A 26,530-nucleotide genomic window follows, 5' to 3' on the forward strand; every position below is an offset into this window, starting at 1 on the left:
CTGGCTCCGTCACCCCGCTCCGAGAGGGCCGCGCTCGCTCGGCTCAGCAGCGCCTCCCGCGAGCCACCACCGCTGCCGCTGCCGCCGCCGCCGCGGCCCCTCCCCCGCCCCCCGCGCGGCCGGCGCCCGACACGTGACGCGCCGCAGCCAATGGCGGGCCGAGCCGCGGTCGGCGGCCGCCATTGCTGTCAGAGCGAGCGAGCCCGGGGAGGGAGGAGAAGCGCGGCCGACTGGGGAGGAGGGGGGGGTGGGGAGGAAGAGGAAGGAGGGGACGGCGCTCGGCTGCCGGGGTCGCCCGCTGGCTTCGTCCGCACCCCCCCCTTCGCGGGCTCGCGCAGCGGCGGCGGCGGCGGCGGCGGCGGCGGCTCGGGGCGGCTGCGGGGCTCGCGTGCCTCCCGCGCCGGCGCGGCCGAGGGCGAGTCGCCCGCCGGTTTGGAGATAAACAAGGCGGCCGACGAGGCGGCGAGGCGGAGGCGGAGGCGGCGGCCCTGCGCGACAGAGGCGGGCGGCGTTGCCGCGCCGCGCCCCCCGCCGCCGCCGTCGTCGCCGTCGTCGCCACCGCCGCCCTCGGGCCTCCCGCGCGGGCCTCGCGCCCCTGGTGCCCGCGAGCCGCCGCCGCCGCCGCCCGGCCCGGCCCGCTCCGACATGCCCCGCTCTGGCGGCCGGGCTCGCGGAGGACCATGACCGCCGCGGCGAACTGGGTGGCGAACGGGGCGAGCCTGGAGGATTGTCACTCCAACCTCTTCTCGCTGGTGAGTGGCGGGGCGGGGGGGAGCCCGGGTTGGGGGGCGCGACCTCCCCGCCGCGCAACTTTCTCCTCCCGGAGCCCTGGCGGCGTCGGCGAGCGCGGCGCCCGGCGTGGACGTGCGTGGGGAAGTCGGGGCGCTGCGGACGCCGGGGCGCGCTCGGAGCGCCCACCTCCGTGGCAATCACACCCCCTCCCCTCCCCTTCCCCCTCTTTTTTCCGTTTTTTTTTTTTCTCCTCCTTCCCTGAAATGTGGAAGGCTTCTCTGTCTTGTGCAGCCGCCGGCGCGGGTGAGCTGCAGGCTCGTCCTCTCTCTCCCGATCGGATCGGCTGCTCTCCCACTCGCCGGCGTCTGCCTTCTGATTTTTTCTTTCTCTCTTCCTCTGTCTCTCCGTTTTTTTTTTCCTTTTTTTTTTCCCTTTTAAATATTTCCACAATGACACCTGCGATTTCACCCGAAAACAGTTGATGGAAGGCGATGGTGTCAGGGAAAAGGACTCTGGCAGCCGGAGCTCGCTCGCGCGGTTGTAAACACGGACAGCCGCCCGCCTCTCGGGGCTTACTATGCCGGAGAGCGGGAGAGCCATTGCTCGGAGCCCACGGAAGGTGGAGGAAGCTGCTGCTCCTCGCTCTCCTCCGCTGCCTTTAAAAACTGTTTTCTCTGCTTTAACTAGGAACACACACACACACACACACAAGCGCGCGCGCGAGCAACAAGCTGGGCGGTTTGATAACATCGCTTTTATCTGCTTTCGCCTCTCCTCTCTCCCGCTCTCGCCTCTGATAATTGACAACTTTTGCTTTGGAAGTGCATCGCCTGCCTTAATCTCGAACCATTTAGGGTGTCAATTGTTCTTCTGGAAGCCTGGCACCGGGCGACGGCGGCTCGATTCGTCGAAATTAAAAATGTATAGAGCTCCAGCAACTCTTTCCTGGCGGTGGCAGTGACATTTGGTGGTAAATGCCATCTTTGCTTTTTATTGGGTCGTATTACCTAGCTCTGAAAACATTCGCGTTGTTAAACCTGGCGCTTACGCTGATAATGGGAGTGCGTGGTCTTTAAATACGCGCTTTGTGCCTGAGTTACTGTGTGTGTGGAGCTATGTGCCCGGGAGAGTACGAATTTGTTTAAATATTGAGCAAAGATTTGTAAACAGATGTAAGGCAATTATGTTTCAAGCGTAGAATATAATTGGAAAATTGGTTGAACGGCCTATTTAATTTAGCCTTAAAAACTCAACTTATTTTAGTTGTGTGCCCAGTTTTGGTGGGGAGGGTGCTGGGGGGAGGGTGCTGACTTTTGGAGAGCATGCATTTATTGCAAATTATTTTCTGGAACCCCTGCTGCAGATAGAAGCTTTATTTCCTTTCAGTCCTTGTTTACACTGGATAAATAATTTAGTGTTCAAATTGTAATTAGTTACATTTAATTATGGGTGGCATAGATGCTTTTTCTCCCCTTGGAGACTAGTGGAGAAAGAGGAATTGTTGCCAACTTTGGAAGTGTCATTCTGTTTTCATGCTGATGAAGAAATCAAGCATGATTTTGGCCTACAAAGACACAGGAGTGACCCAGTCCCCCTGCTCCCACTCTTTTAAGCAGGCTGATTCCTGATCACCCCGAATTTTATCCCGAGGCTGAGTTTCGAGATTCAGTTAGAAGTTGGGGGTTCTTCCTTTTACTCCTGTGGTAATTTACCCTTGATCTTTTGATGCCAGGATAAAACTACTTCTGTCTCTTTTTTCACCACCCCCCCTTCCCTTGTCTGTCATTTAGTATTAGGTTCAGGGACCTTCATAGATCAGCAAATGTATTGACTAGGCGTTATTTAACCCCCCCCCCCAATTTGGTGACTGGGTGACTGCAATGACACTTTTACAGGTAATTAAAATAACCAAGTCAGCCGGTGTTAGCTGGGGAGAGCTCCCACATTGCTGTGCGTCAGGCTGAGAGCAGTGCTGTCTGTGTGCATGTGGCTAATTTATACACAGTGTGTTGTGCAGGCATATGCAAGCTGTGCAGGCTGCACAGCTCCACTTTCTCAGCTTCAGGGAGCCATGGGGTAGAGATGAGATATTCCGAATTCTTTCTTTAATTTCTGGACTTTGATTTTGACTGCATTCTGGGTATTTCTCCGCTTAAACCAAAAAGTTGACTTGAATATAAAGTACAATTAACTTTTTTGGGTAACTCCATTGAAATGTAGAAATGGCTTAGATTAGTTTAAAAATGTAACATATTTCCTGATACCTGGAGGTCTAGTTGTTTAAGGACTTTATTTTATATGCGTTGTTGTTTTGCCTGCTTGTGTGAGGGTGCTGGGTTCTTTGGGATTGGGATTAGAGACCATTGTGAGCTGCCACGAAGGTGCTGGGCATTGAACCCAGAACCTCTGGAGGAGCAGTCGGTGCTCTTAACCCCTGAGCCATCTCTCCAGCCCTAATCTTTCTTAGAAAACCAAGCCAAAGAAAAGAGACCCATGGAAAACCAAAACCAAGAATAAACTGCCAACAGTCCTTTATTCGGATTCTTAATTGAGAATTTTTTTTCTGAAGAGCATACACACACAGCAGCACTTTATCTTACTTATTGAGAATACATTGCCTAAAGAACATTGTATAGAATAGTTGATTTCAAAGGAGAGGCATCCTTTTAAAATCTTTTTTTTTTTTTTTTTTTGTCAGAACTCTAGGTAGCATTTTGTATTTTTGAACAGTTTGGCCTACAGTTTTGTTTCTGAGCAGAGAATAGTTACTTCTGGAACACTACCCACCCACATGCTCGTGTTAGCCTGGATGGAGGTGTAAGCTGGAGCCGAGCCCTGAGGGAACTCGACCCACTACTTCCTGAGATCCTGAGGCCATCGCCAGGGTTTAGAGAAGGCTGACTGAGCAATCAGGCCTCTTAAGATTCTTGTTCCTAGGCTTTTACTGAGTTTGTTTTCTGATACTGCCTGGAGTCCTGTTTCCTACTCTTTCTTTTCGGTCTCCACCCCCACCCTAACCCGTGAAAGGCCATTGGATGGCTGTGATATGGGCCCTTGTGCTGTTTCTCTCTCTTCCTCCTGTGAGATTTGTAGCCACTGCAGGAAATCCATGCCTGGCTGGGCCTCTGTGACACAAAACTTTTCTCATGGTGTCCATCAAATTAAGTGTGCTAAATCTTCATTTTTGGAAAATGTAACCGTGTACCTTGTGGCACTGAACTCACCCTTGAGGGAAGACACATCATAGTTTCCAGATGCCTTGCGTTTCTTCTGAGATAACGTGGAGAAAGTGACTTGGTGCCCTTTAGGCTAGTATGCTTAAGTATGCTGGGTCCCGGGACAGGAGGGGACACTTCTAAGTTTTAGATGTTTGCTCCACATTCATGTCTGGTTTGCTTAAAGTCTCCCTGACTGTAGGTAACCGAGCAATGCTGTAAATCCTCACTGAGTTAAAACCCACGTACACCCATTAGTACTTACGGTCCTATTGAGGACCATTTATTTTGTATCTGAAGCTTTTAGGGTAATTTGTTGCAGACAGAATTTCCTTTTGTTTTATGGGACAAAAGGAAGGTGGTTGTAACTGTTGAAAACTTGAGCTGCTGTGAGTAGAAGCTGGTGGGGAGGTGTGTGGAGTGGAAACCGGGAAGAAGGCTTGCCAAGGTTGCAGAGTGCCCAAATACTGCACAAGGTCTTTTTCTTTCCAGTTTGCAGTTTTAGTATTTAAAAGAAGTGTACATTTAAAGCGTCTTTTTCATGATGGTTCATTTTCTTTAATGAAAATATTTATAATATGCCAATGTGTTTCCTGTTTAGCATTTGTTGTTAGTAGCACATGGCCTTATAGTATTTATATTTTTTAATGGCAATAATTGCTACCCGGTAATGGTTGCCATATTAACCTCCAATTGCTAGTAAATATTTTTAAGTACATAATAGACAGCAATTTAAGGCATAGTGCAGCAGTTTACTGGACCGTTTTAAAGAGCCATTTGTACATGTGATGAGTTCATAATTTAAGGAGAAATAGTGTACCTGAGATCCATATGTGCCAGAGGCTTTGCCCTGCTCATTGGGAAGCAGGCTGGACCCATTCCTTTCTCTTTGTGTTCAGGACAGGAAGTGCTTGTTGAGTGTGTGCAGGTACTCTGGTACTCTGGTTTTGGATGGTCTTGGATGCGTTAGATGATTTATATTGAAAAAAAGTCTCTCAAGGTATTTCTTTAAATACTGTTAGCTTATAGTTGTGGCTTATGCTAATTAGTATGGAAAATTGATCTTTTTTGTTCACTAGCTAATTTAGCCTAGTTAATCGTGGGCTAATTGTATTCATCAAACTCTTTGAGGATCTATACTCTGAGATGAATAGAGACAGAATTGAGATGGAACTCTGTCTTAGTGTGCACAGGGATGCTGCAGCTGATCTGAATAGGGTTTTAATTCGCCTAGCAAAGTTTGATTCAGAGATAGACTAGATATTTTCGAAGCCTTTGACTTATTTTTCAAGAGACGATAATAATATTGTTATTTAAGCTACTACTGGTCCTGTGAAGAGGATGCCATGTTTACCTCACAGGAGCTGGCCAGTGAGAGAGATTAGATAAAGCTTATGAAAATTAGAAGGTGGTTGGACTGTAGGTGTGACTGGTGACCTGTGCTTTATAACCATTTCTTAGAAGCACAGAGAAGAGGCTTTCCAGCACTGTTGCCAGCGTGCTTTCTGATGCACCCAGTGCCTATGGGTGTACTGGATATAGATTGTGGATGGTGCCTGCATCAGGATCTCTGGTCATTTTAGAGATAATTTTGTTGTTGCAAAGAAATAACACTCAATGCATTTCGAGGGGAGTTAATCAGATAGCGTAAATTAGATAGCCTGTGGGGGTAGCTTCCCCTTCCAACAAGACAAAAAAATGTAAAACAAGTCAACACGCATTTGCCTCTTAGGACCCGCTTAGAGTTTTAGAATTAGAGACTCGGTATTGTAAGTGTTATTGGAATGCCTGACTTTCAATGTGCCTGGCTGGATCACATCCTCCTGATCTCGTTCAGATAATTCCCTTTTATGCTATATGCTTTCAGTGTTTATTTGAAAGATTTGAAGGTGTTAGCTTTGTTCTGTTGAGAGAACTGACTTCATTACATAGGGGAGGTGATATTCCATTAATCTTGGTAAATATTAACATAAATGAGAACTTGTAAATTCAGACTCATTTGCATGAATGAACTGCACACGCTTGCCCAGTGTTTTAGTTATAGGTTCTCATGTGCATCAGCATAGTTTTCTATCTTTGCTTTAGTTGATTAAAGATAGTTGTGAAATCATCTTAAAAAGCTGACGGCTGCTGCTTTAGGGACTGACCTCTGTGCTCTTGTGCAGTACCGTCTGTAAGTAAGGCAGCGGTGGGTCCCTTCCAACTGCTGGGGTGGCCACCACTAGGAAGGAAGCCCAGCTTCTCTGTGTGTGCATGTGTTGGTGATGTTTGCTGGACGAGTCTCCTTAAAGCCAATCAGTCTCGTTTAGAGCTTATTTGAATTCTAGTCTAAAAAAATGTAAGATGACTGCTTTCTTTCCAGAGGAAAATTGGGAGAAATGAGTTTTCTCAAGGCAAATGTTCCTTCACTGGGGTCTCTCCTGCTCCAGTTTATTGTGTGTTCCTAGATGTTATGTTCTCGTCCTGGGGGAATTGTGGCAGGATAGTCTTAAAGCTGTATTTGCATTACTTCACAAGAAAGCACACAGCTTTCTGCATTTTGTACCTTTTTCAGTGTAGTGAAATTCCAGTGGTGTTGAAGGAGCTTCCTGGTTGATTACATACAATTTCATATTGTGGCTTTAACGTGGTAAATAAGGAACTTGTAGATTTTTTTTTCTCATTCATACTCTCCTTGTCCTCCCTCCTCTCTCCCTCCCTTCTTTTCTTTTTGTTAGTTTTGAGACAAGGTTTTATTTTGTAGCCCAGGCTGGCCAGGAACTCACTAGAGTTCCTAGGCTGGCCTCAAACTGAAGGCAATCCAGCTGTGTGGGCCCCTTGAGTGCTGAGATAAGGGAATCTTCATCAGAGGCCTTGGGAAAGGTACTTGATCCAAGTTCCACGTCCAGAACCCATACAATAGAAGGAGAAAACTAACTCCCATAAGTTGTCCTCTGACATAGAGATATGTGCACGCACGTGTGATCTACACGTCCTCGGACACACACAACTGAATAAAGTGTAATTGTTTCTATATTCTTTTGGCTATAATTTATTCTTAATTTGTATCAAGTCACAGCACTAATTGGCCATTAGACATTTGGTCTTAAAATTAAAAAAAAAATTGTTTCAATTAAAATAGATAATTGTGAACAAGATTTTTGTAATACTGGTGGAAATGTTTTAAAACGACACTCTAACAGCCTATTAGACTTTAGGAAGATAATTATTTAAGACAGGGATACCCTGTGTAGCTGGAGCTTGCATGGGGTCTCTGATAGGCTGTCTGCCTCTGCCTCTGCCTCTGCCCAAGAGTGCTAGGGAGACAGTTGTCCCCCCAACCCTCAAGCCAGGCTTACTCATTTTTAAACTCTGTTCCAGGGTCACCTCCTCTCTGAGGCATTCCGTGATTGCCACCACAGGTAGAACTAGTCAGATCATAGTCTTGCTATAGCTCTGAGGAGTTGCAGAGGTTGCTTAGGGCAGTGACCCTGTCACAGTGATCTTGGTTCTTTCTGCACTTAGGCATTCATTCCCTGCTGTTAAGCCAGTCCTTCATCCGGGAGGCTGCCTCAGCACTCCCGGGTTTGGGTTCTGATTGGAAAAATGCTATTATAAAGCTTTGAGCTGGCCACCGGCTCATGCCTTTCTTTAATTCTACCCCTCAGGAGGGAGAGGGGGGCGGATCTCTGTGAGCTTGAGGCCAGCCTGGTCTACATAGAGTTCCAGGATGGCTGGCCAAGGCTAAGAAGAGATACCCTGTCTCAAACACACACACACACACACACACACACACACACACACACACACACACACACACACACACAGAGAGAGAGAGAGAGAGAGAGAGAGAGAGAGAACGCTGTAATATAACTTAGGTGTTTAGTTCTGTTGTCTGAATTTTGTTAGCGAGGCTGAATGCCCCGTGGTTTGTCAATGTCCTGGATTGTCTACACTTGCTGAACTGTTGTTTTGTAACCCTTTGGGAATTAAGTCTGGGCCTTGACCCAGAGTCCTTTGCTTTTGTTCTACAGGCGGTGCAGGGGGCTTTTGCTCAGCCTTTAGTCACAAGGTCACTTTTTATGAGTCTAGTAAAGAGCCCAGTACAATAGGCAGCGAACTGGAATGGAGAAGCTTGAGCTGAATTTAATTTTTTCTGGTAAGTAGGCAGATCAGGGTGGACACAAACCTGTGCACTTAAGTGGAAATATAGAGGTTGGGGGGTGTGAAAAAAATCATTCTGAGTGCATTTTGTTTTAGACAGGGTAATTCTGGCTGGTCTAGAACTCACTATGTAACTCAGAGCTTCTCCGGCTTCTGCATGAGTGTTGGGATTTCAGGGGAGCACCCAGTGCCTCAAGCATGTACCTGTGGGAACTCTAGAATGGATGGCATGAGGCAGGCAGCAGGTGCCTGGGAGGCTGGGCAAGCCTCAGTTTTCACAGGTTTGAGGGAGAAGGAGCTGGAGTTCCTCCCGCCCACGCTGTTTTTGGGTCTTTGCTCACAAGTGAGCTGGGAGGAGAGACTTGGGATCCGAGTTTGCATGTGGCTTTTCTTCTCACTTGGGATTTCCTTGTGTGTGTTTTAAGTGCTGGAGGATTTGTATCTGCTCTGAGCTGTAACTGGTGAGAGTAGGAATCGAACCCTGGCTCTTACTTGATAGTTGATGGATTACTTCCTTGGAAGCTCTAGGGTGCCCTTTGACCTTTAATAATAGCAACATTTTGAGATTGTTCTTAGGGAATGTCAAAAATAGTACCTGATAAAAACTATTGTTCTTAACACCCAGTCACGTCTACTCTGCTGTGCTGATTCTGTTTTGAAAAGAGAGGAGCTAAGCTCTGCCTACTTTCTGAGTTTCAATTAACAAAGGAAGGACCCCATAGATCTATAATCTTTCTGTTAGGCATGCTGACTGTGGATAGGGCCATAACTTTACCATCAGAACTAGAAATTACCATGCAGGTGTGCTCTATAGTCTAAAATATTAGAAAAGGTTCATTTGTACATTTGTCTTAGGTAAAAAGGCCTCCCTGCCTGGGATTGCTTCAGTGGTGGTGTGGGCTGCCCACTGCCTTGTGCTGCACTTAATGACTTTGTTAGGGAACACTGGCTTTCCTGATATTCCCTGGGGACTATTCCACAGTGACATCCAACAGCACTTTCTCCAAGCCTGTTGTCTGGGCCGGCTGAGAGGCAGTCTTGACCTCCTGTGCCTCAGGCAGTGGGAGTGTGTGTCTGCAGAAGGGGGCCTGTCCTCCAGGCCTAGGAAAGGATTGTTGGCTGGAGGATGCTTGAAAGGTGTGGGGAGGACTTCCCGCTGCATTCACTTAAGCAGCTGTTCTGCAGGGAGGGTGTGGCACCGCACCTTTCATTAACATGTTGAGAACATTGGCAGGTTCTGTGATGTTATCAGGAGAGAAGATTTGGTTTCTTTACCTTCTAGCTCTTCTGTCCTTAGACCATCTGAGAGACAGGCTTTTTGTTTGCTGTTTTATGTGGTAAACGAGGACTTCTGAGACCTAAGGAGATGAAAAGGATTTGGGGGTGAGATTGGATGAAATAGCCAATAAACTAATATTTAGAAATGTTAATTTTTTGTATGCTGTGTTTGAGAAATTTAGAACATGTATAATTCATTTAGGAATCATGTACATCAGAAATGATTAAAATCTAGCTTGCACTTACCAAAGAGCTAAGGGTCTGATGCTCGGGGAAAAGACCTGCATGTACGATTTAATTTCTGAGATGCTGTATGTCAGGCCCAGAGGGAGCTACATGGGCTGCATGAAGCCTTGCAACTGGAAAGACCAGAGGGGAACTTTGTGCTGGCCCTGGGAGGGGCGGAGGGTAAGTGGGGTCTGCTGGGGAGTGAGAAGGGAGTTCTGTGGGGGCTCAGCCACAGCTTTTGAGCTTGCTTGGGAGACTTTGCTGAGGTGGCCCGTCAAACCCTCTAGTTTATGGCCCTGCACACAGCACAGAAACTTAGTGAGGTGGAATTTTCATTAGGTGGAAAATGTGAAGTGTAGGCAGGCCAGTTTAGATTAAGAAATGGTGATGTTAAAATAATCTTGAGCTTTCTAAAATAATCCCGCTGTGAACTTTAAGGAGACAGCGCTGCATTGTGCAAAGCACTAATGACTACAGTGACAAATATTTCAGAGACTGGACAGACGTGAAGTCTTAAATGAGCAGATGGCACACGAAATGAGAACGGGAGTTAATCCAAAACGATATAGAAACTATTAAGAGAATGGATTGAGGAACAGCGATGTGTTAAATGGTATTGGGTTGAATATGTGTTTAAGAGCCTTTCTAGGACTGCTCTCTTTCACAGGCAGAACAGACTTCTTGAGCCGGGTGGGCCACTGTTCTTCAGATTCTGCACATTTTACATGGTAGTTACTGGATGACACTCACTTCTAAGGACGGCACCCTGCTGCTGTGGGTGCATTTAAGCTCGTGTGTGCGAGTGTGTGCTTTAGGTGAACACACAGCGAGATTTGTTTCCTCTGACATGGAAGTAAACAATGTGGTAATGACAGTTTTTAAGGCATGCGTGGGCCTTGAGCCGCAGGGGAGGCTTGCTGTCAGTCTACTCAGTGGTCAGTGACTGTTCGTCGGAGGCTGTGTCCTGGAGAGCACTTGGATGGATGGATAACCCAGCCTGGGGCTCCTGAGGGAGTGGGAAGAGCAGCTTCCATGGAGCAACAGAGAGTCTGGAAAGGCAGAGACATAATCTGGTAGTTTAGCAAAATCCCCACTGGCCTGGCTGCCAAGGGGCCTCTTAGAGATTAAGGATGGGAGAGTGTGAGAGGGCCCTAGTGTGGAGGTGGGGCAGGGCGGGAAGGCTCTAAGGATTTTATTTTGAGCAAACAAAATCTTAAAAAAAAAACACTCTGTCTTTTAAATTTTCATTTATTTGTCTGAGTGGGGGGAAGAGGAGGGCTGCCATAGGTATGTGGAGGACACAGGGACAACTGTCACGATTTATTAAGTTTTCACTAAAACTTTTGCACTTCATGTTATAGTGTGGCTTATTGTAACCATCTCTTCCTTTTCTTTTCTTTTCTTTTCTTTTCTTTTCTTTTCTTTTCTTTTCTTTTCTTTCTTTTCTTTCTGAGACAGGGTTTTACTGTATGGTTGTGACTGTCCTGGAACTCATTAAGTAGATCAGGCTGGCTTCAAACTCACCAAGATATGCCTGCCTCTGCCTTCCAAGTGCTAGAATTAAAGTTGTGTACCACTACACTCAGTTTAACAAGAGTTTTCTTTAATGAGTGTCTTGGCCTTGAGCACAACACCCAGGGGAACTTGACTTTGGCATTGGCATGCAGCTGTGGGCGTTAGTAGTGAGGGATTCCTGCCATGGACTGAATTGGAACGAGAAGATGGGCTCCTACGTGTTGTCCTTATGTCTCTGTATGTGTGAAAGTGTGTGTGTGTGTGTGTGTGTCTGTCTGTCTGTCTGCACATAATGAAATCTAGGCCTGCTGGACTGTTTGCTGTCTCAAGCCCTGAGGAAGTGGTGCAGTGACCTTTGTTTTCAGTGGAGGTGGACTGTACTTGGCCTCTATACTGAGTGAAAACAGAGGGCAGACAGGGATCATACACTTCTCAGAAATAAAGGGTGTGCTGCACATGGCGGTGCATGGCTTCAGCCTTCCCACTGGGAGGCAGAGGCACAGCGGGCTTCTGTGAGTTCCAGGTCAGCCAGCCTGGCATGCTAGACCCTGTTAAAAACAAAACAAAAACAAAACAACCCCAACCCCCAAATTGAACATTGTCCCAGCTTTATGTTGTGTGGGCATATGCGTAGGTCTCTCTGAAAGTACCTTTCCTTTCAAAACATGGAATTGAAGTCCTATAAAGATGGGATTTAATCCTAGAATAATAGATATTTTAAGGAAACTTAGTTATATAATAATTACTCTAAACAAGATTGTGGGTACTTTGAAAAACCACATTTTTTCCATTTTGTGTGTGTGCCTGCATATGTGCGTGGGACTGTGAGGAACTGGGAGTCAGGTTTCTCCTTTCACCATGGATCTGGAGATTGAACTCAGGTCCTCAGACTCGCCAGCAAGTGCCTTTACCCACAGAGCTGTCTTGCTGACCTATGGCAGTACCTAAAAAAATGAAGTTCACATAACACCTGAGCAGTTCATCATTTAGAATTTATCCCAGGGCACATAGCTAAACAACATATTTATCCTTCTGCCCCAAACTGCAGGTTCTTAATGTTTAAGGCATTCAACACAGACAAGGTAGTGCTGCCTACACAGATTTAGTAGTTTCAGGTTGCCAGGGATCAGTTCATGCTTGTGGGGTGACCCAGGTGCTCAGGTCACTTGCCACACATACCCGATGACTTAAGTTCCAGATTCTGGACCCAAAGCTTAGCCTCTGACCTATGTGTATATGCTTACAGGCTCATGCCCAGAGTGGGGGGATGAGGAGACAGAGATACAGAGACAGAACGAGAGAGAAACTCAGTTCATTAGTTGGGTATGAAGTGCTTGAGAGAGAGATATTTAAAACATATTTTGTTAGTTTTGGCGCTCTGATGGCGGAACTGGGCTTTGCCACCCTGACAGATGGAACTTTTTTGAATATGACTGTAGAATCCTTTAGCATTTGGCTACATTGTAGATAGTTGTCAGGAGCACCCATGCTTTGGACTGTGAAAGCTAATAAACTGACTGTTTTATTTTATAAATTTGATTTGAAGTGGACGTGTTTCCTTATATTTGGAGGCTTTTCTAATGACATTATTAAGATAAATGGCTTGTGTTGGTGTTTATGTGATAAGCTTCAGTCACAGTTACAGAGTCACTATGATGGGCATTTGTATTCTAAAGTAACTGAGTTGTGCAGTCAAATTTTCTCACAAGGTAAGTGTGCTGCACTGGTAAGATCCAAAAGAGCTGACTTGAAAATTTCCAGAAAGTTGTGAGCTCTGAATGATAAATGCTAACGCTTATTTAAAAAATGCCTTAGACTTTAGTGTTGGCACTGAGCATAGAGTGTTTGAAGCCCAGTTGAGGGTCACTGTTGTGAGATGCAGCTTTATTGAGCTGTGTGTAAAACAGTGTGAGCGCGGTGGTAATACTGTGTGGTGTTGCTGAGTGATTTGTCCGCTGCACATGTGTAAATAGTGTTCCTATAACACAGCATTTCTAGCCCTCGCCAGAAAGAACTTACCTACTTCCCCTTATTTAATACCTGCTTCTGATTTGATGGCAGACAGGACTGGCAGTTGAGAGTTGGCTCACAGGCGGAGCTTGGAGTCTACATTCTATGTTTTAGGAGGAAGTCTGAAGTGTTTTAGAGATATAGCTACATGGTCAAACTTAGGTTTTAAAGAGATATTCATGGAGGGTATAATAAAGGAGACTCAAAAGGTGAGGGAAAGGGCTGTTTTAGGGGTCACTGCTGTGAGCAGGCACCATGACCATGGAAGTCTTCTAAGGACAACATGGAATTGGGGCTGGCTTACAGGTTCAGAGGTTCGGTCCATTATCATCAAGGGAGGAGCCTGGCAGCATCCAGGCAGGGGTGGAGCTGAAGGTGCAGAGAGTTCTGCATCTTGTTCTAAAGGCCGCTACGAGAAGACTGGCTTCCAGGCAGCTAGGATGAGGGTCTTATAGCTCACACCCAAACTTCTGCCACCAAGGCCACTCCCTGGGCCGAGTGTATTTAAATCATCACAAGGGTTCATTTATCTTTTTCCATTTCATACATTTTAAAAAAAAAAATTGTGGTGGTGGCTTCGGTGGGTGGCATTAAACCTAGGACCTCACTTATGCTACATAAGCACTCTTACAGAGCTCTGTCCCCAGCTCTTAAGAGGATTCTAGGGTGAGAAAACTGCAGGGCCAGCGGGAATGAAGAAAGGGAATGGATTAAGTAATACTTCTGGAGGTAGAGGGACAGGACAAGCTGAACAGACCTGGGGATGCCATGTGCATTCCTGTGTATTCAAAGTGTGTGCGGGGGTGGGGGGGGTGGGGTGGGGGTGGGGACAGGGGGGTTGACAGCATCCAGAGCAGCTGGAGTCTGATGCTCTGAGCCCAGGCAAAGTGAGCATCTCCTGACCCTGTGTTCCCAAGCCTTACAGAACTGAAACAGCCCTTGACAGAGGGATAGCGGGTGTGTGCAACATCAGGGTTTATGAGCTGCCTATTCTCAGAACTAATAAGATTTATGAGGTGAGGGGAGAAAGGGGAGGGAAGGTAGGAGAGAAGGACATTGCTGGATGTGTGGAGTGGGTGAATGGGGCCTTGGGCAGGGAGGGTGGCGGTGGTGCAGTGTGGAGGTGTGAGTCAGACTGTTTTGGCAGAGGAAGAATTCAGGAAATTCAGTTATCAGAAATGGGCACAGAGTAGCCCTGACAGGAAGAAAGGAAATAGGGGGTAGGCAAGCTCACCACCTGGTCCTTTCTCAGCAGGGTATCCTCCTCTGCTGGGAGCAGGGCTAAGGCTGGGGAAAGCAGGCCATCTTCCCACCTTGGAGCTGCTGTGGGGAGGTTTCCTTTTCTTTTCCCCCTCATTTTCTCAGGTAGCATTTTTTTCACTGTGTAGCCCTGCCTGTCCCGGAACCCACTCTGAAGACAGACTAACCTAGAACTCAGAGAGTCTTGTCTTCTGCGTCTTGAGTGCTGGGATTAAAGGTCTGTGTCACCCTCACCCTGCTCAGTAGGTGGAGGAGAGGGCATGTTGGTAGCCTACAAGCAGTGTGTGTGTGTGTGTGTGTGTGTACGTACGCTCACCTGTTCCTAGCTCTGATTCCTTTGCATATTCACTCCTGCATTTTTGTTCCCTCAGCTTAGCCCTTGGCTGCTTGATTGGACAAGTTTGTGTAGTTATTTGGAGAGTCCTGTTATGTGTCAGTTTTGCCTCATGTTTGGGAAGTTCACTTCCTATTTCTCTGCTCCCTCCTCTCCTCCTTTGCCCTCCAGCCGCTACCTTCTTCTTCCTTTCTCTGCACACTCCTGCCTCCTTGTGCTCTGGAGCCCTCTGTGCTCCCACTGTGCAGTGGCTCAGCAGCCTTGGGTCTCAGTTAGGCACTACAATGTACATCTGCACTTCAGAAGCTTTTGATGGATCTCTCGGGGTGGCGTGGCCTCTCCAGTAGTTTGGAGGACACTTATTGGCACAGCGTGTGCCAGCTGCTGTCAATTGGCTGCGAATTCCTTCAGCCTTCGCAGGTGGGCAGATACTTGCCTTGGCTACCCTGAAGCCAGAGCTGGCTCTCTTGCAGTTTTCATGGTTCTTTAATTTCTCTCCAAGTGAGGTGGTAGTACTAATGAAATACAAAATATTTTCATGAAATAAAACTTCCAGGAAACTGAAAATGCGTAGCTGAGGCTCCCCCAGCGATGTGTCCTCGCCAAGTGTGCACTTGTGCTGCGTGGAGCCACGGTGCACAGACCCACACAGGCTTTATTGAGCTGTGATCACCAACGCTGTCCATGTGCTTACAGTTTCCATAATTATGATTTCAATGGAAAGTAATTTCTTTTATAAATTAAATAAAATACCACTTAATTACTCTCAGATTCAAGCAATATGGAAGTGTCTAACATAAACCATAAAGGTCCTCCTCTCCCTGAGGAAGATACCAACCAGGATTTTAATTTGTATTAGTCCAGCTTTCCCGCTAGTTCTTAAACACACCTCCGTGTGTCTGCGCACACAGTCAGATTGTCTTACTAGATCTCTAAAATCACACGCATAAGTTATGCACGAGCTAGAGTGTGCAGTGAGCAGTTCATTTTCAGCATGAGCGCCCAGCCCCACCCTGCCCTCTCTTACTACCCTCAGAGGAGCTCTGACCCTGAGCCCTTGGTTGTCACCATATGGACCCACTGTGGCTTGGTCCATGTGTCTGTAGGTAGAGCCTCACCGTGTTCTCTGACAGTCTGCCTACCCAGCTTCATAGCTGCCGCACGGGGATGCAGCTGTGCCTCAGTCCATGCCGCATGCTGGTCTCCACACGCTTGCTTGCTTGCTCACCAGCCAAGGACACAGTGATTCTCACCTTTCCCTGTAATGTGACTTTCTGCTCTCTCTGTGTGTGTGTGTGTGTGAGAGAGAGAGAGAGAGACAGAGACAGACAGACAGACAGAGAATTTAGACAGACCTTTTCTTTTTGTTAACAGTAGCATCCTTTCTCCTAAGATAATGTACTTTTGTTTGTTTAACCACCAATTATGAGAAACATTAAGGCAGTTTCAATTTTTTTCAGCAATAATAGTTAAACACTACATTTTGATAGATACAACCATGAGCCCACTAAGAACATATGTCAGTTTCCATTTCTACAGACAATGCATATTTTCCATTTTTCTTTTCTTACCTATCCTGGAAATTGCTCGATTTATGTTTTGCTTCTTTGAGCAGATGCATCTCAATAGCTTACGTTTTGAATTTTTGACTTCCAGTGAGATTTTGAAGCTCTTGTAAATATTATGCAGGTATATAGATTTTTTGAGTTTTCTTTTAAAATGTTAAATCTCTACAAAGGCCCTTTCCCCTTGTTTCTGGCCTGCATTAGGTAGGACTGTATTCCCAGGCCAACTGTCCCATGCTGCGGCTTCTCCCCAGCCTGAGATCTTCTGAACAGGAGTTGCTATGGCAGCTGTGACAGCTGCTTCAGAGCATACAGTCTGCTCACCCATTGCTTTCTTAGAGGAGAAAACCTGGGCAAGAACCTCAAGTGTCGGAGGCTTTGAGGCAGGTCTGAGTTCCTCCTGTCCCTTGAAGATCCAGTCCTGCCAGGACTTCTGGGGTGAGCCTCCTAGCTAGCCTAGTCTTTACTGAGTGCTTTCTTTTCTGAGCCCTTAAAAATGAACCCTGTAGACCACATAATTCAGTGCATGCATGAAAGTAAGAATCAGTGGGGCATGCAGATTTGCTTGAGATTAATGGAGTGATAATACAGTTTACGGTTTTTTAAAGTTTCATCAGAGATTAATGGAGTAATAATGCAGCTTGTGATTGCTTTGTACAGACAGGCAGTAGTCGCTTTCTCTTTGACTTCTATTCTGAACAGAGTCATCTAGAAAGGGAAAATTAGGATAGCTAACTGTTGTGATTCATGGTGAGTGAGGTGGTCTGACGGTGTCAGCTTGTACAATAAAGGCCATTGCTCAGGCCCTGCTGTCAGAGGTGGAGTCTTCCAGCAGCACACCCAGGTGCTTATTTAAGCATACGGGGACAGCCTAGAATGACCAGAACAAATTTCTCTTTTATAAGCCAGACCCTCAGTCAGACATTTACCACACCATTGTCCTTTGACCCCCACCAGGTGTATGAGGTCCAAGACCTTAGGGTTCAGACTCTGTTCTTCACGGTGGGTCTGTGTCAGGATAGTCCCTGTAGACAACTTCTGATTGTTAGCCTGAGCAGTGGAGATGGGAAGGAGCGGTTCATGTGTGTGAACCATGTCAATTCTGAGGAAAAAGAATGCATGTACTCATGACAGTGATGTGGGCGAGAAGGGATCAGCACCGAGGAACCACACTGCAGGCTCAGTCCCCACCTGTGCTCCCAGAAGCCTCTGAGTGAAGTTAAGTACAAAATGATTGTTGCTAGATGGAGTCCTCCCCAAACACTCCTGTGTGTAGGGAGACCCTGTCTCATGGAAAAAAGGAAAACACCCAGCGCTGGATTTCCTTTACTGTAGAGCCCAGGCTAGCCCTAAGCTCTTGGTCCTGGCTTCTTCCTAAGTACTGAGATTACAGGGGAAAGCAGTGTTGACCTGTAGGCAGACATGGAAATAATTACAAGGGTCACAGTCACTTGGAAGTGCATGAAGTCTTTGATATTATCTACTGGGATTATTGTACCAACAGTTAAACTTTTCAGTGTGTTTATTGAGATAGAGTTTTTATTTGTTTTTGACACAGGATTTCTCTATGAAGCCCTGGCTGTCCTAAAACTCTCTCTGTAGACCAGGCTGGCCTCAGACTCATAGAGATCTGCTTTCCTTGGCCTCCTGAGTGCCAAGATTAAAAGTGTGCACCATCACCTGACTGAGATAGAATTTTTATACAGAATAGACATCCATTTTAAGCGTTCACTTTGATGGATTTTGATATGTGTCCATTCATAGAACAGCACATTGTTTGGTGTGCATATGAGGAGAAAGTACATTCTGTGTGGGTGAGAGGGCAGTCTGCTGCAGAAGGGCCTGAGTGCCCCACATTCAGGTCTCCTTCCTGCCGGCCAGCTTCTCCCACCCCCAAACACCCCAACTGTCACAGGACAAGCAGTTTGCCTTTTCTGGATTTTTTTTGAAACTGGAATAATAATATATAGCCTTCGTACTATCATTCTTTGTTCTTTTTTCTTTCTTTCTTTTTATTTTTAAACAGTTCCTGGAATGGATATACCACAGTTTGTGATATGCATTCATTTATTGAGGGCTATTAAAATTAATGTACTAATTCTTGTGTCTTTATTTCTGTAAATAAGTAGGTTTCATTTGGTAATGGGCTGCCAAACATAAAAAATGTCCTGTTATTTGATAGCTCACAGGACAGTTGTGCGTGTCCTGTAGTTGTTCTGCATGCTAGTATCGTATGGTTAATTAGGTTTTAAATCTGTTAGCCACTCTCTGGGCCAGCAGCATGCCTCAGGGACAAAGCAGCTTGCTCAGCAAGTGTGGTGACTTGAGTTCAATTCCTGGAATGCACATAAAGGTGGAAGATGTAACCTGCTCCACAAAGTTGCCCTCAGTGTCCATGTTACCCCATCACATATACACACAGACACTAATAGTAATAATGTTTTAAAATTAGCCTCTTTAGAGGATGGTCGTCGAAACTGATTTCAATTTATAACTCACTAATGATTGCTGAAGTATAATGTCTTTTTGTCTGCATATTATGCCATTTACATAGTTCTTGTGATTGTTTATTGGCAATTTTCCTTCCAATTTAAAAATGAAGTTGTTTTCTTGGGTCGTCGGGTTCCTGAGCTGCAGCCTGCGTCTCTGCCCCTCGTGAGCACTCTGCACTCTGCCCAGCTCTGTCTTACCTTTCCTGTTTTCTTTCAACTGTGTTCTTTGAAGATCAGATCTCAAATTGAATGCAGTTACTGTTTCCTTTTGTAATTTATATTCTTTTTCTTTTGAAGAGTTCTTTGTTACCACAGAATAGTAATGTGTCACACACACACAATTAATTAGTGTGTGCAGGCTAGTCCCCCAGTGAACCATGCATCTTCATTTCCATAGTGTGAGGAAAGAATTGGAACTTCTCTGAGTCCTACTGTTCCCTGTGTGACTCTCGTTGTCTCAACACAACATGGCAGAGGCTCAGGTTTCTGAGCCCACCTTGCTCTGTGGTGCAGGCTGGCCTAGAACATTGTGCCACCCAGACAGGCCTCATCTCCCGTTCCCTTCTGAATGCTGGGACTGTGCGATGACTCTCTAAATGGTGTCTAAGGTAGCAGATAGCACTATGGCTTTTCTGAACCAAGTGTGTTTTACTCCCTTCTCATCTCTTCCGTTGTAGGCCCTTCCCCAACTGCTCTTAACACTGTGTAGTTGCAGCTCCTTGTGTGTGCCTGCAGGGTTGGCATGGTGGGGGTCATGGGGGTCACCCTGCCTGCTGTGCCCCTTTCCCTAAGGTGATTGCCCTTCTTGCTGCTCTGTTCAGTAGTGGGATTTTGTAGTGTATCTTGAAATCAGGAAGTGCTCTAGCTTTTCTATTCAACTTTTTTCTTTTAATATTTTATTTTTTAAAAATTAGATGGCGTTTTCATTTGAATTTCCTTTTGATTGATCCCTTTCCCATCTTCCTGCCTGTTGGCTCCATTTCCACTTGGATCTCCTGTACTCCACCCTTCCTCCCTCCCTAGAGCTCGACACCCCCGTCCAGCCTCATGGACCCTGTTCTAGTTTCTTGCCTTTACCCACATTTATTTCCAGCTGTGTATTTATAGTTTACAGAGCACATTAGAGAGAGCAGGCAGTGTTTTTATTACTAAGTCTAGGCTACCTTGTTTGGTATAGTGATTTCCTTTTCCTCCCATTTTTTTATAAATTTAATTTTCCATTTTGGTTTTTCAAGGCAGGGTTTCTCTGTGTAGCCCTGGCTGTCCTGGAACTCATGTAGACCAGGCTGGCCTCGAACTCAGATCCATTTGCCTCTGCCTTCTGAGTGTGCTGGCAATAAAGAAAGGTGTGTATCACCACTGCCTGGCTCAATTTCATTTTTCTTTATAGTAGACTAAAATCCCACTGTGGGGCCTTGAGAAGTTACTCAGTGCTTAAGAATATTGGTTGCTCTTCCAGAGGACCTGGGTTTGACTCTTAGCACCCACATGGCAGCTCACAGCCATCTGACTCACTCTTCTGGCTCCTGTGGGCACCAGGCAGATGCATGATGCCAAGACATATATGTAGGCAAAACACCTTTATACATGAAATAATAAAATATAAGAAACTCACTATGCAGAACAGTCTGGCTTTGAACTCAGAGATCTACCTGCCCCTGCCCCTGCTGGGATTAAAGGTGTACACTACCATACCTGGCCTCAATATAAAATTTTATTGACTTATTTTTCAAATATTGGAGCTTGGGATTGAACCCTGGGTGTTGTGTGTTAGGTGACCACTATACCATCGAGATACAGTTTTATCAATTCACTGTGCCTTAAAATCAGTCTGGTAATTTGTGAAAGTACTGTGTAGATTGATTGGGATTATATTAAATATATAGGTCAAATTGGCAAGATTGTATTGATGATAATTGAGATTTCTAGTTCACAGATATGATCTTGTTTTCTGTGTGTGTGTGTGTGTGTGTGTGTATGTGTGTGTGTGTTTGGGGTTTAGGCAAGTGTTTTGCCAGAGCTACACTCGCCAGCTTTCCCTTTACCAGCCCTCCTGTCCGTCCATCCATCCATCCGTCCGTCTCCAGGCTGAGCATGTGTTCTGCAGTGTGGTCTCCTGAGTAACCCCTGGTGGCCTGGTTCCTGATGTGCTCCTTCCACCCCTAACCCCTTCTGCTGGCATCATGTGGGATTATGGGTAGGTGCTGCCATGCCTGTCTTTATAGCGTTCACTTTTTCAACATTGTTTGGTAGTTTTAAACATGTATTTAAATTTGTCCTTAAATTGTGTATGCTTTTTAATGCTATTTTGAAAGAAATGTTTACAGTGTTTCTACTTATTTACTGCTGATATAGAGAAGTGCTTGTATTGTGTGTACTGACTGACTTTGCTAAACTCTATAATGTGTTGTGACTATCTTACAGAGGTCTTAGGTTTTTGTAAATGCATATTACAATGTTGTCTGTAGATAAGTCATTTCAATTTTTGTTTTGTTTTGTTTTGTTTTGTTTTTTGTTTTTCGAGACAGGGTTTCTCTGTATAGCCCTGGCAGTCCTGGAACTCACTTTGTAGACCAGGCTGGCCTCGAACTCAGAAATCCGCCTGCCTCTGCCTCCCAAGTGCTGGGATTAAAGGCGTGCACCACCACAGCCGGTTGAATTATTTTTTAAATCTGTATTTTCTTCCTCTTTCCTGGTGTATTGTATTACTTGGGACCTACAGTACAGTTCTGAGTGAAGGTACTCAGGGTGTAACCTGCCCTTGTTCTTGATTTTAGGCAGTCCTCTGTCACCATGTTGTTTGCTCTGGGTTTTTGAACATTTCCCAACTAAATTAGCTTTTATTCCTTAAGATTTATTTCATTTTTATGTTTCTGTGTGCGTCTATGTTGTGCACATGTGTGCTAGTGTCTGAGGATGCCAGAAGAGGGCATCTGATTCCATAGAGCTGGAGTTCCAGGCACTTGTGAGTGGCCTGCTGTGAATGCTGGGAACAGAGCTCCCATCCTTTACAACAGCAGTAAGCACTCTTTAACTGTTTCTGTGTCCCTAGATTAAATTAAATTTTCTTTTTACATTTGTTTATTTAGTGTGTGTCTATGTAGGTGCGAGTGCATGGATGTGCACATTTGTGAGATGGAGTTGGTTCTGTTGATGGACTCTAAGTGTTTTTTGTGTTTTGACTTGTTAGCATCTTCATGGCGTTTATATTCATGCCCATAAAGGATACTGCCATGTGGATTTCTCGTGAAGCTTTTGTATGGTCCTGGTGCCACAGCATCATCAGTCTTGTGACTTATGAATAGCCTTCCTTCTTTCTTTCTTTTTGAGACAAGGTCTCACTATGTTGTTGCCCTGGCTGGCCTGGAACTCAGAGATCCACCTGCCTCTGCCTCTTAAATGCTGGGATTAAAGGTGTGTCCCACCATACCTGGCTGTTTGCTGAGTTTATTTGGGACATATTTGCAGTACTTTGTTTGTTTGTTTGTTTGTTTGTTTTTGAGACAGCTTTTCTCTGTGTAGCCCTGGCTGTCCTGGAACTCATTCTGTAGATCAGGCTGGCCTCAAACTCAGAAATCCGCCTACCTCTGCCTCCCAAGTGCTGGGATTAAAATCGTGCGCTACCACGCCTGGCTATACTTTTTTTTTAAATGGAAAAGTTTTTTATTGTTAACTTTGTAAATAAATAGACATTTGTTTATCGTATGTATGTGTGTGTGTGTGTGTGTGTGTGTGTGTATGTGTGTGTGTAGGAGGCCCATGTGTGTACCATGGAGCATATGTGGCAGCCGGAGCACAAATTGTAGAAGTTGTTCTTTTTCTTCCCTCAAAGTTGTCCCAGGATCAAACTGTGGTAGCTATGGTTGGCAGCAAGTGCCTTCATCTACTGTGCAGTCTCCGGCATCATGAGAAAGTTTGAAAGTTTGAATTCTGTTGGAGAGGGAGAGGGGAGTAGGCAGGTTTCATTTCTTTTTTTCAAATTCTTGTTCACTTAACTGGCTTTCTTTACTAAACTAAAAGTTGTTTGTAGTCAGCCTGCCCTTTTCAGAAGTATTTCAGGGTGTACAGCAATACACCTTCACTTCGCAGGGACTTGTCTGTTTATGCTCAGGATTTTGTCTAGAGAAATTTGTCAGCTTTATGAATCTTTTTAAAGAATCAGCTTTTGGTTTTGTCATTTTCTTGTTAGTCTGTTTGCATTTCTTATCTTTTGCTGTTATTTCCCTCTGTTGACTCTGCTTATAATGTAGAAGCTTAGAGCCATGGTTCTGTCTGTACCTTTCTGGTGGGAGTATTTGAAGCTAGAGTTCTCTTGGCATACTCTTTAATTATATCTTACACATTTTGGTGTATTAGAATCAGTCATGAGCTCAAAAGTGTTCGGTTCTTTCCCCATGTGTTATTTGGAAGTTTAGATTCCAGATTTTACAGGGAGTAGAGGCATTCCAGATTTTGTTGTGGTTGGTATTAATTTCTAACTTAATTTTGTTCAGAGTTTTAAATTCTTAACAACATCTTAGTGTGTGTTTGGCTCAACACATGGTTCTTATGGTGAGTTTTCCATGTCATTTAAAACTAGTATGTTCTGCTGCTGTTGGGATAGAAATGTTTATACCTGCCCTGGCTCATTGGTTAGCAGTAGCTGCTCATGGCTCTCACCGTAGTGCCTTTCTGTCTCCCAGTGCTGAGAAGACCAACCTCCTGGTCTCCTCTATGTGCATTTGCCCTTTCATGGCCTTTGCTTGCTGCTTTTAAACTCTGCTAGGTGCTAGCTCACTTGAGGTTTTGTTTCTTGAAGAAGTAACTTTGTTGTTTTGAGACAAGGAATTCCTAAGTAACCCTGAGCTTGGCTCCATCTCACATGTGGTCCAGGATGACTGTGGAAGTGGGCTCCCTTAGCCTTCCCCCCAGCATTGGCCTTACAGTGACTCTCAGCAGAGCAGACCTTTTAATTGCAGCAGTGCCTTCTTTACTCTAGTAATGGTCACTGTCTTGGAGTTGGCCTTAGTGTTAATTAAGGAACTAATACTCTCTTAAAGTGAATATTCATTTTCTACCATCTTACTGTTTTTTAAATTTATGTGTTTATATATCTTTCTCTGACATTGGATGATTTTTCTGATATCTTTTTTTCACCTGAAGGACTTTTGAAAAACAAGTTTATTCTAGTATAGGCATATTAAATTCTGTTCATTCAAATATAACTCTGTATTTTAACCCCATTAAAATGTTTTTTTTTTTAAATATTTTAATTATATGCATGTGTGTTCATGTCTGTGAGGGGAGGGGTATGTACAGGTGAGTACAGGTGTCCAAGGAGGCCACTGGCAGGGTAGGAGCAGTATGAGCTCTTAACTATCGAGGCAGCTCTCCCACCCAAGTCCCTTTACTTTGAAACTCGGTCTCACTATATAGTGCTGGCTGGAGAGCTGCCTGCCTTTGCCTCACAAGTGCCCTGACTAAGGGCATGTGCCACCACACCTAGCTCCATTTACCCTTTTAAAGGAAATATACTTTAAAATATGCTACTAATATATAACACATAATAATATATAATACACACACACACACACACTGCAGGTTTTGGTGATCTGGACAGCTTGTAAGAATTTACGTTCATCATTGGTTTTTTTTTTTTTTTTTTTTTTTTTTTTTTTTTTTTTTTTTGGTTTTTCGAGACAGGGTTTCTCTGTGTAGCCCTGGCTGTCCTGGCACTCACTTTGTAGACCAGGCTGGCCTCGAACTCAGAAATCCGCCTGCCTCTGCCTCCCGAGTGCTGGGATTAAAGGCGTGTGCCACCACGCCCGGCTCCATCATTGGTTTTAAGAGTTTTATTTTGATGTGTTTTTCTGTGTTTATGCTGCTCATGGTTTACTGTCTCCTTGAATTAGAGATGAATTGTTTTTATCATGTCTGTAGATAGTTTGGGTGATGTTCAGAAATCTTTTGTGCAGTGCCTCTGCACCCCGAGTTCTGGGATCTTGACCTTGTGCTGTGTTAGATCGAAGCCTCTGTTCTTCCCCTTTGTTCATTAGCTTTACAGCTGTGTGGACTCCTCTTAGCTAGGTAGTGCTGTAGCATACTTTCAGGGCTCATTTCTTTCTGTCAGTGCTCCTGCTCTTTCCGGGGCTTGAATGGAGGCCCTCCTGCATCTGGGCAGTCCACTGCATCTGGGCAGTGCACTGCACCATGTTCATGTGCTCAGTGTACTCCCCACCATCTGTGGGTAAACACACTCTGCTAGCCTCTCAGTTCACACTTTGTGTACTTGACCTTTAAATAACAAGGTTTCTGAGGTGTATGTTTGTATTTTTCTTTAAATTCTTGACTATATTTATGGCAGTTGTTTTTAAAGTGCTGTTAATTACATTATTCTTTTAATCTTTGGCTGTGTTCATTGATTTTTGTCCTAGTAATGGGTCTGTTCCTAACTCTCTCCCTCCCTCCTTCCTTCCCTCCCTCCCTCCCTTCCTCTTTCCTTTTTTTTCTTGCTTGCTTGTTTGCTTGCTTTGACTGCTGCACAGTGTGATGTCCAGCTTGGCTCTTGTGAGCCTGTGCTGCCCTTCCTTTGGTGACTACATTTGTGTTGATGGTGGTTACACTGGTGGCAGTTAAAGTAGCTGCCTTACTGTTTTTTGAGGCTTGCCTGTTTGTTAGAGTAGTCTTTATGCTAGGACTGGCTTCCTGCTTATGAATACTGCTCTCCTGGGTCTCCAGTCAGAGTGCTCCATGGCTAATTGTTGGAGCCCAGAGTGGCTTCTGTAGTTAGTCCTTGGCCTTACTGACTCTGTTTCATGCACAGCTTGGTGCTCAGGATGTTTCCAGAGATCCTCTATAACACGACTTCCTACATAACTGTCTTCTTTCTGGTTGTCTATGTCAGATTCGAGGGCCTTCAGCTTTAGAAGCCCTTCCTCACTTCTTGCCTTCTTTTAGGGAGCCTAGCTTTGTACTACCTATTGGCCAAAGACTGTATATGGAAATTTTATTTTATTTTTTGCCCGGTTGTCTGCTTATTTATGGTAGGGGAACAAGTCAGGTGAACCTTACTTTAATTTTAATTAATTAGTTAATTAATCTTTTGAATTAGGATGGCATTCACAGAGTATTAAATATTGATGAACTAATTAATTAGTAGTATGTTTATGTGTGTTTTACATGCATACATGCCTGTGCACCATGTGTGAACATCCCTTGGAGGCCAGAAGAGGATTTGTATCTGTCTAGAACTGTCATGACAGACAGTTATGTGCTGCTGTGTGGAAGCTGGCAACTGAACCTTGGTCCTCTGTGAGGGCAGCCAGTGCTCTTAGGTGCTATGTCATCTTCTGCCCCATCTGTGTTTTAAATGTTTCATTTCTTTGTGGATGTCACCATAGTTCAGAGGTTAGCACAGAGTAATTATTTCAGGATGTAGTCCATCTGGTCAAAGTTACAGTACTGGTTGTGGTGGGAACGTGGCCATCAGCAATATGGGAATATATGAGCCTAGCTGGGTGCTAATAAAGCTTTATAAACACCAGCAGTCTGCTGCCCACGGTGAGCAGATCTAGTTTACTTCTCACATCAGTCACTCAGCTCCATGTCAGGGTCACTCAGCTCTTTCGAGCCTTGTGACTTATTCTTTACTATTATAGCTTTGCTTCTGTCAGAGGATTGCACATGAGCCACCTTAGGTAGCCTGTAGCAAGAGAGTGTTTATGCCTCCTCACTCACGGAGCCTTTGCCTGGCATCTTATTCCTGTTTTACAATATTCT

The 26,530-nt window shown here is 45.2% G+C and overlaps 1 protein-coding gene across 4 annotated transcripts in view; it reads left to right on the forward strand.

Moving 5' to 3' along the window:
* Window positions 1-559: 559 nt before the first annotated feature.
* Med13l (mediator complex subunit 13L) overlaps window positions 560-26,530 on the forward strand; it is a 208,673-nt gene continuing 182,702 nt past the window's right edge. For all 4 annotated transcript variants that reach the window (XM_021162041.3, XM_021162043.2, XM_021162042.3 and 1 more), the window contains exon 1: window positions 560-752. In XM_021162041.3, coding sequence (XP_021017700.1) covers window positions 681-752 — 72 coding nt within the window. In that variant the 5' untranslated portion in view covers window positions 560-680. The remainder of the gene's footprint in view (window positions 753-26,530) is intronic.

Source organism: Mus caroli, unplaced genomic scaffold, assembly GCF_978045245.1.
Source record: "Mus caroli unplaced genomic scaffold, Mus_caroli_1 scaffold_4, whole genome shotgun sequence".
NCBI classification, from domain to species: Eukaryota; Metazoa; Chordata; class Mammalia; order Rodentia; family Muridae; genus Mus; species Mus caroli.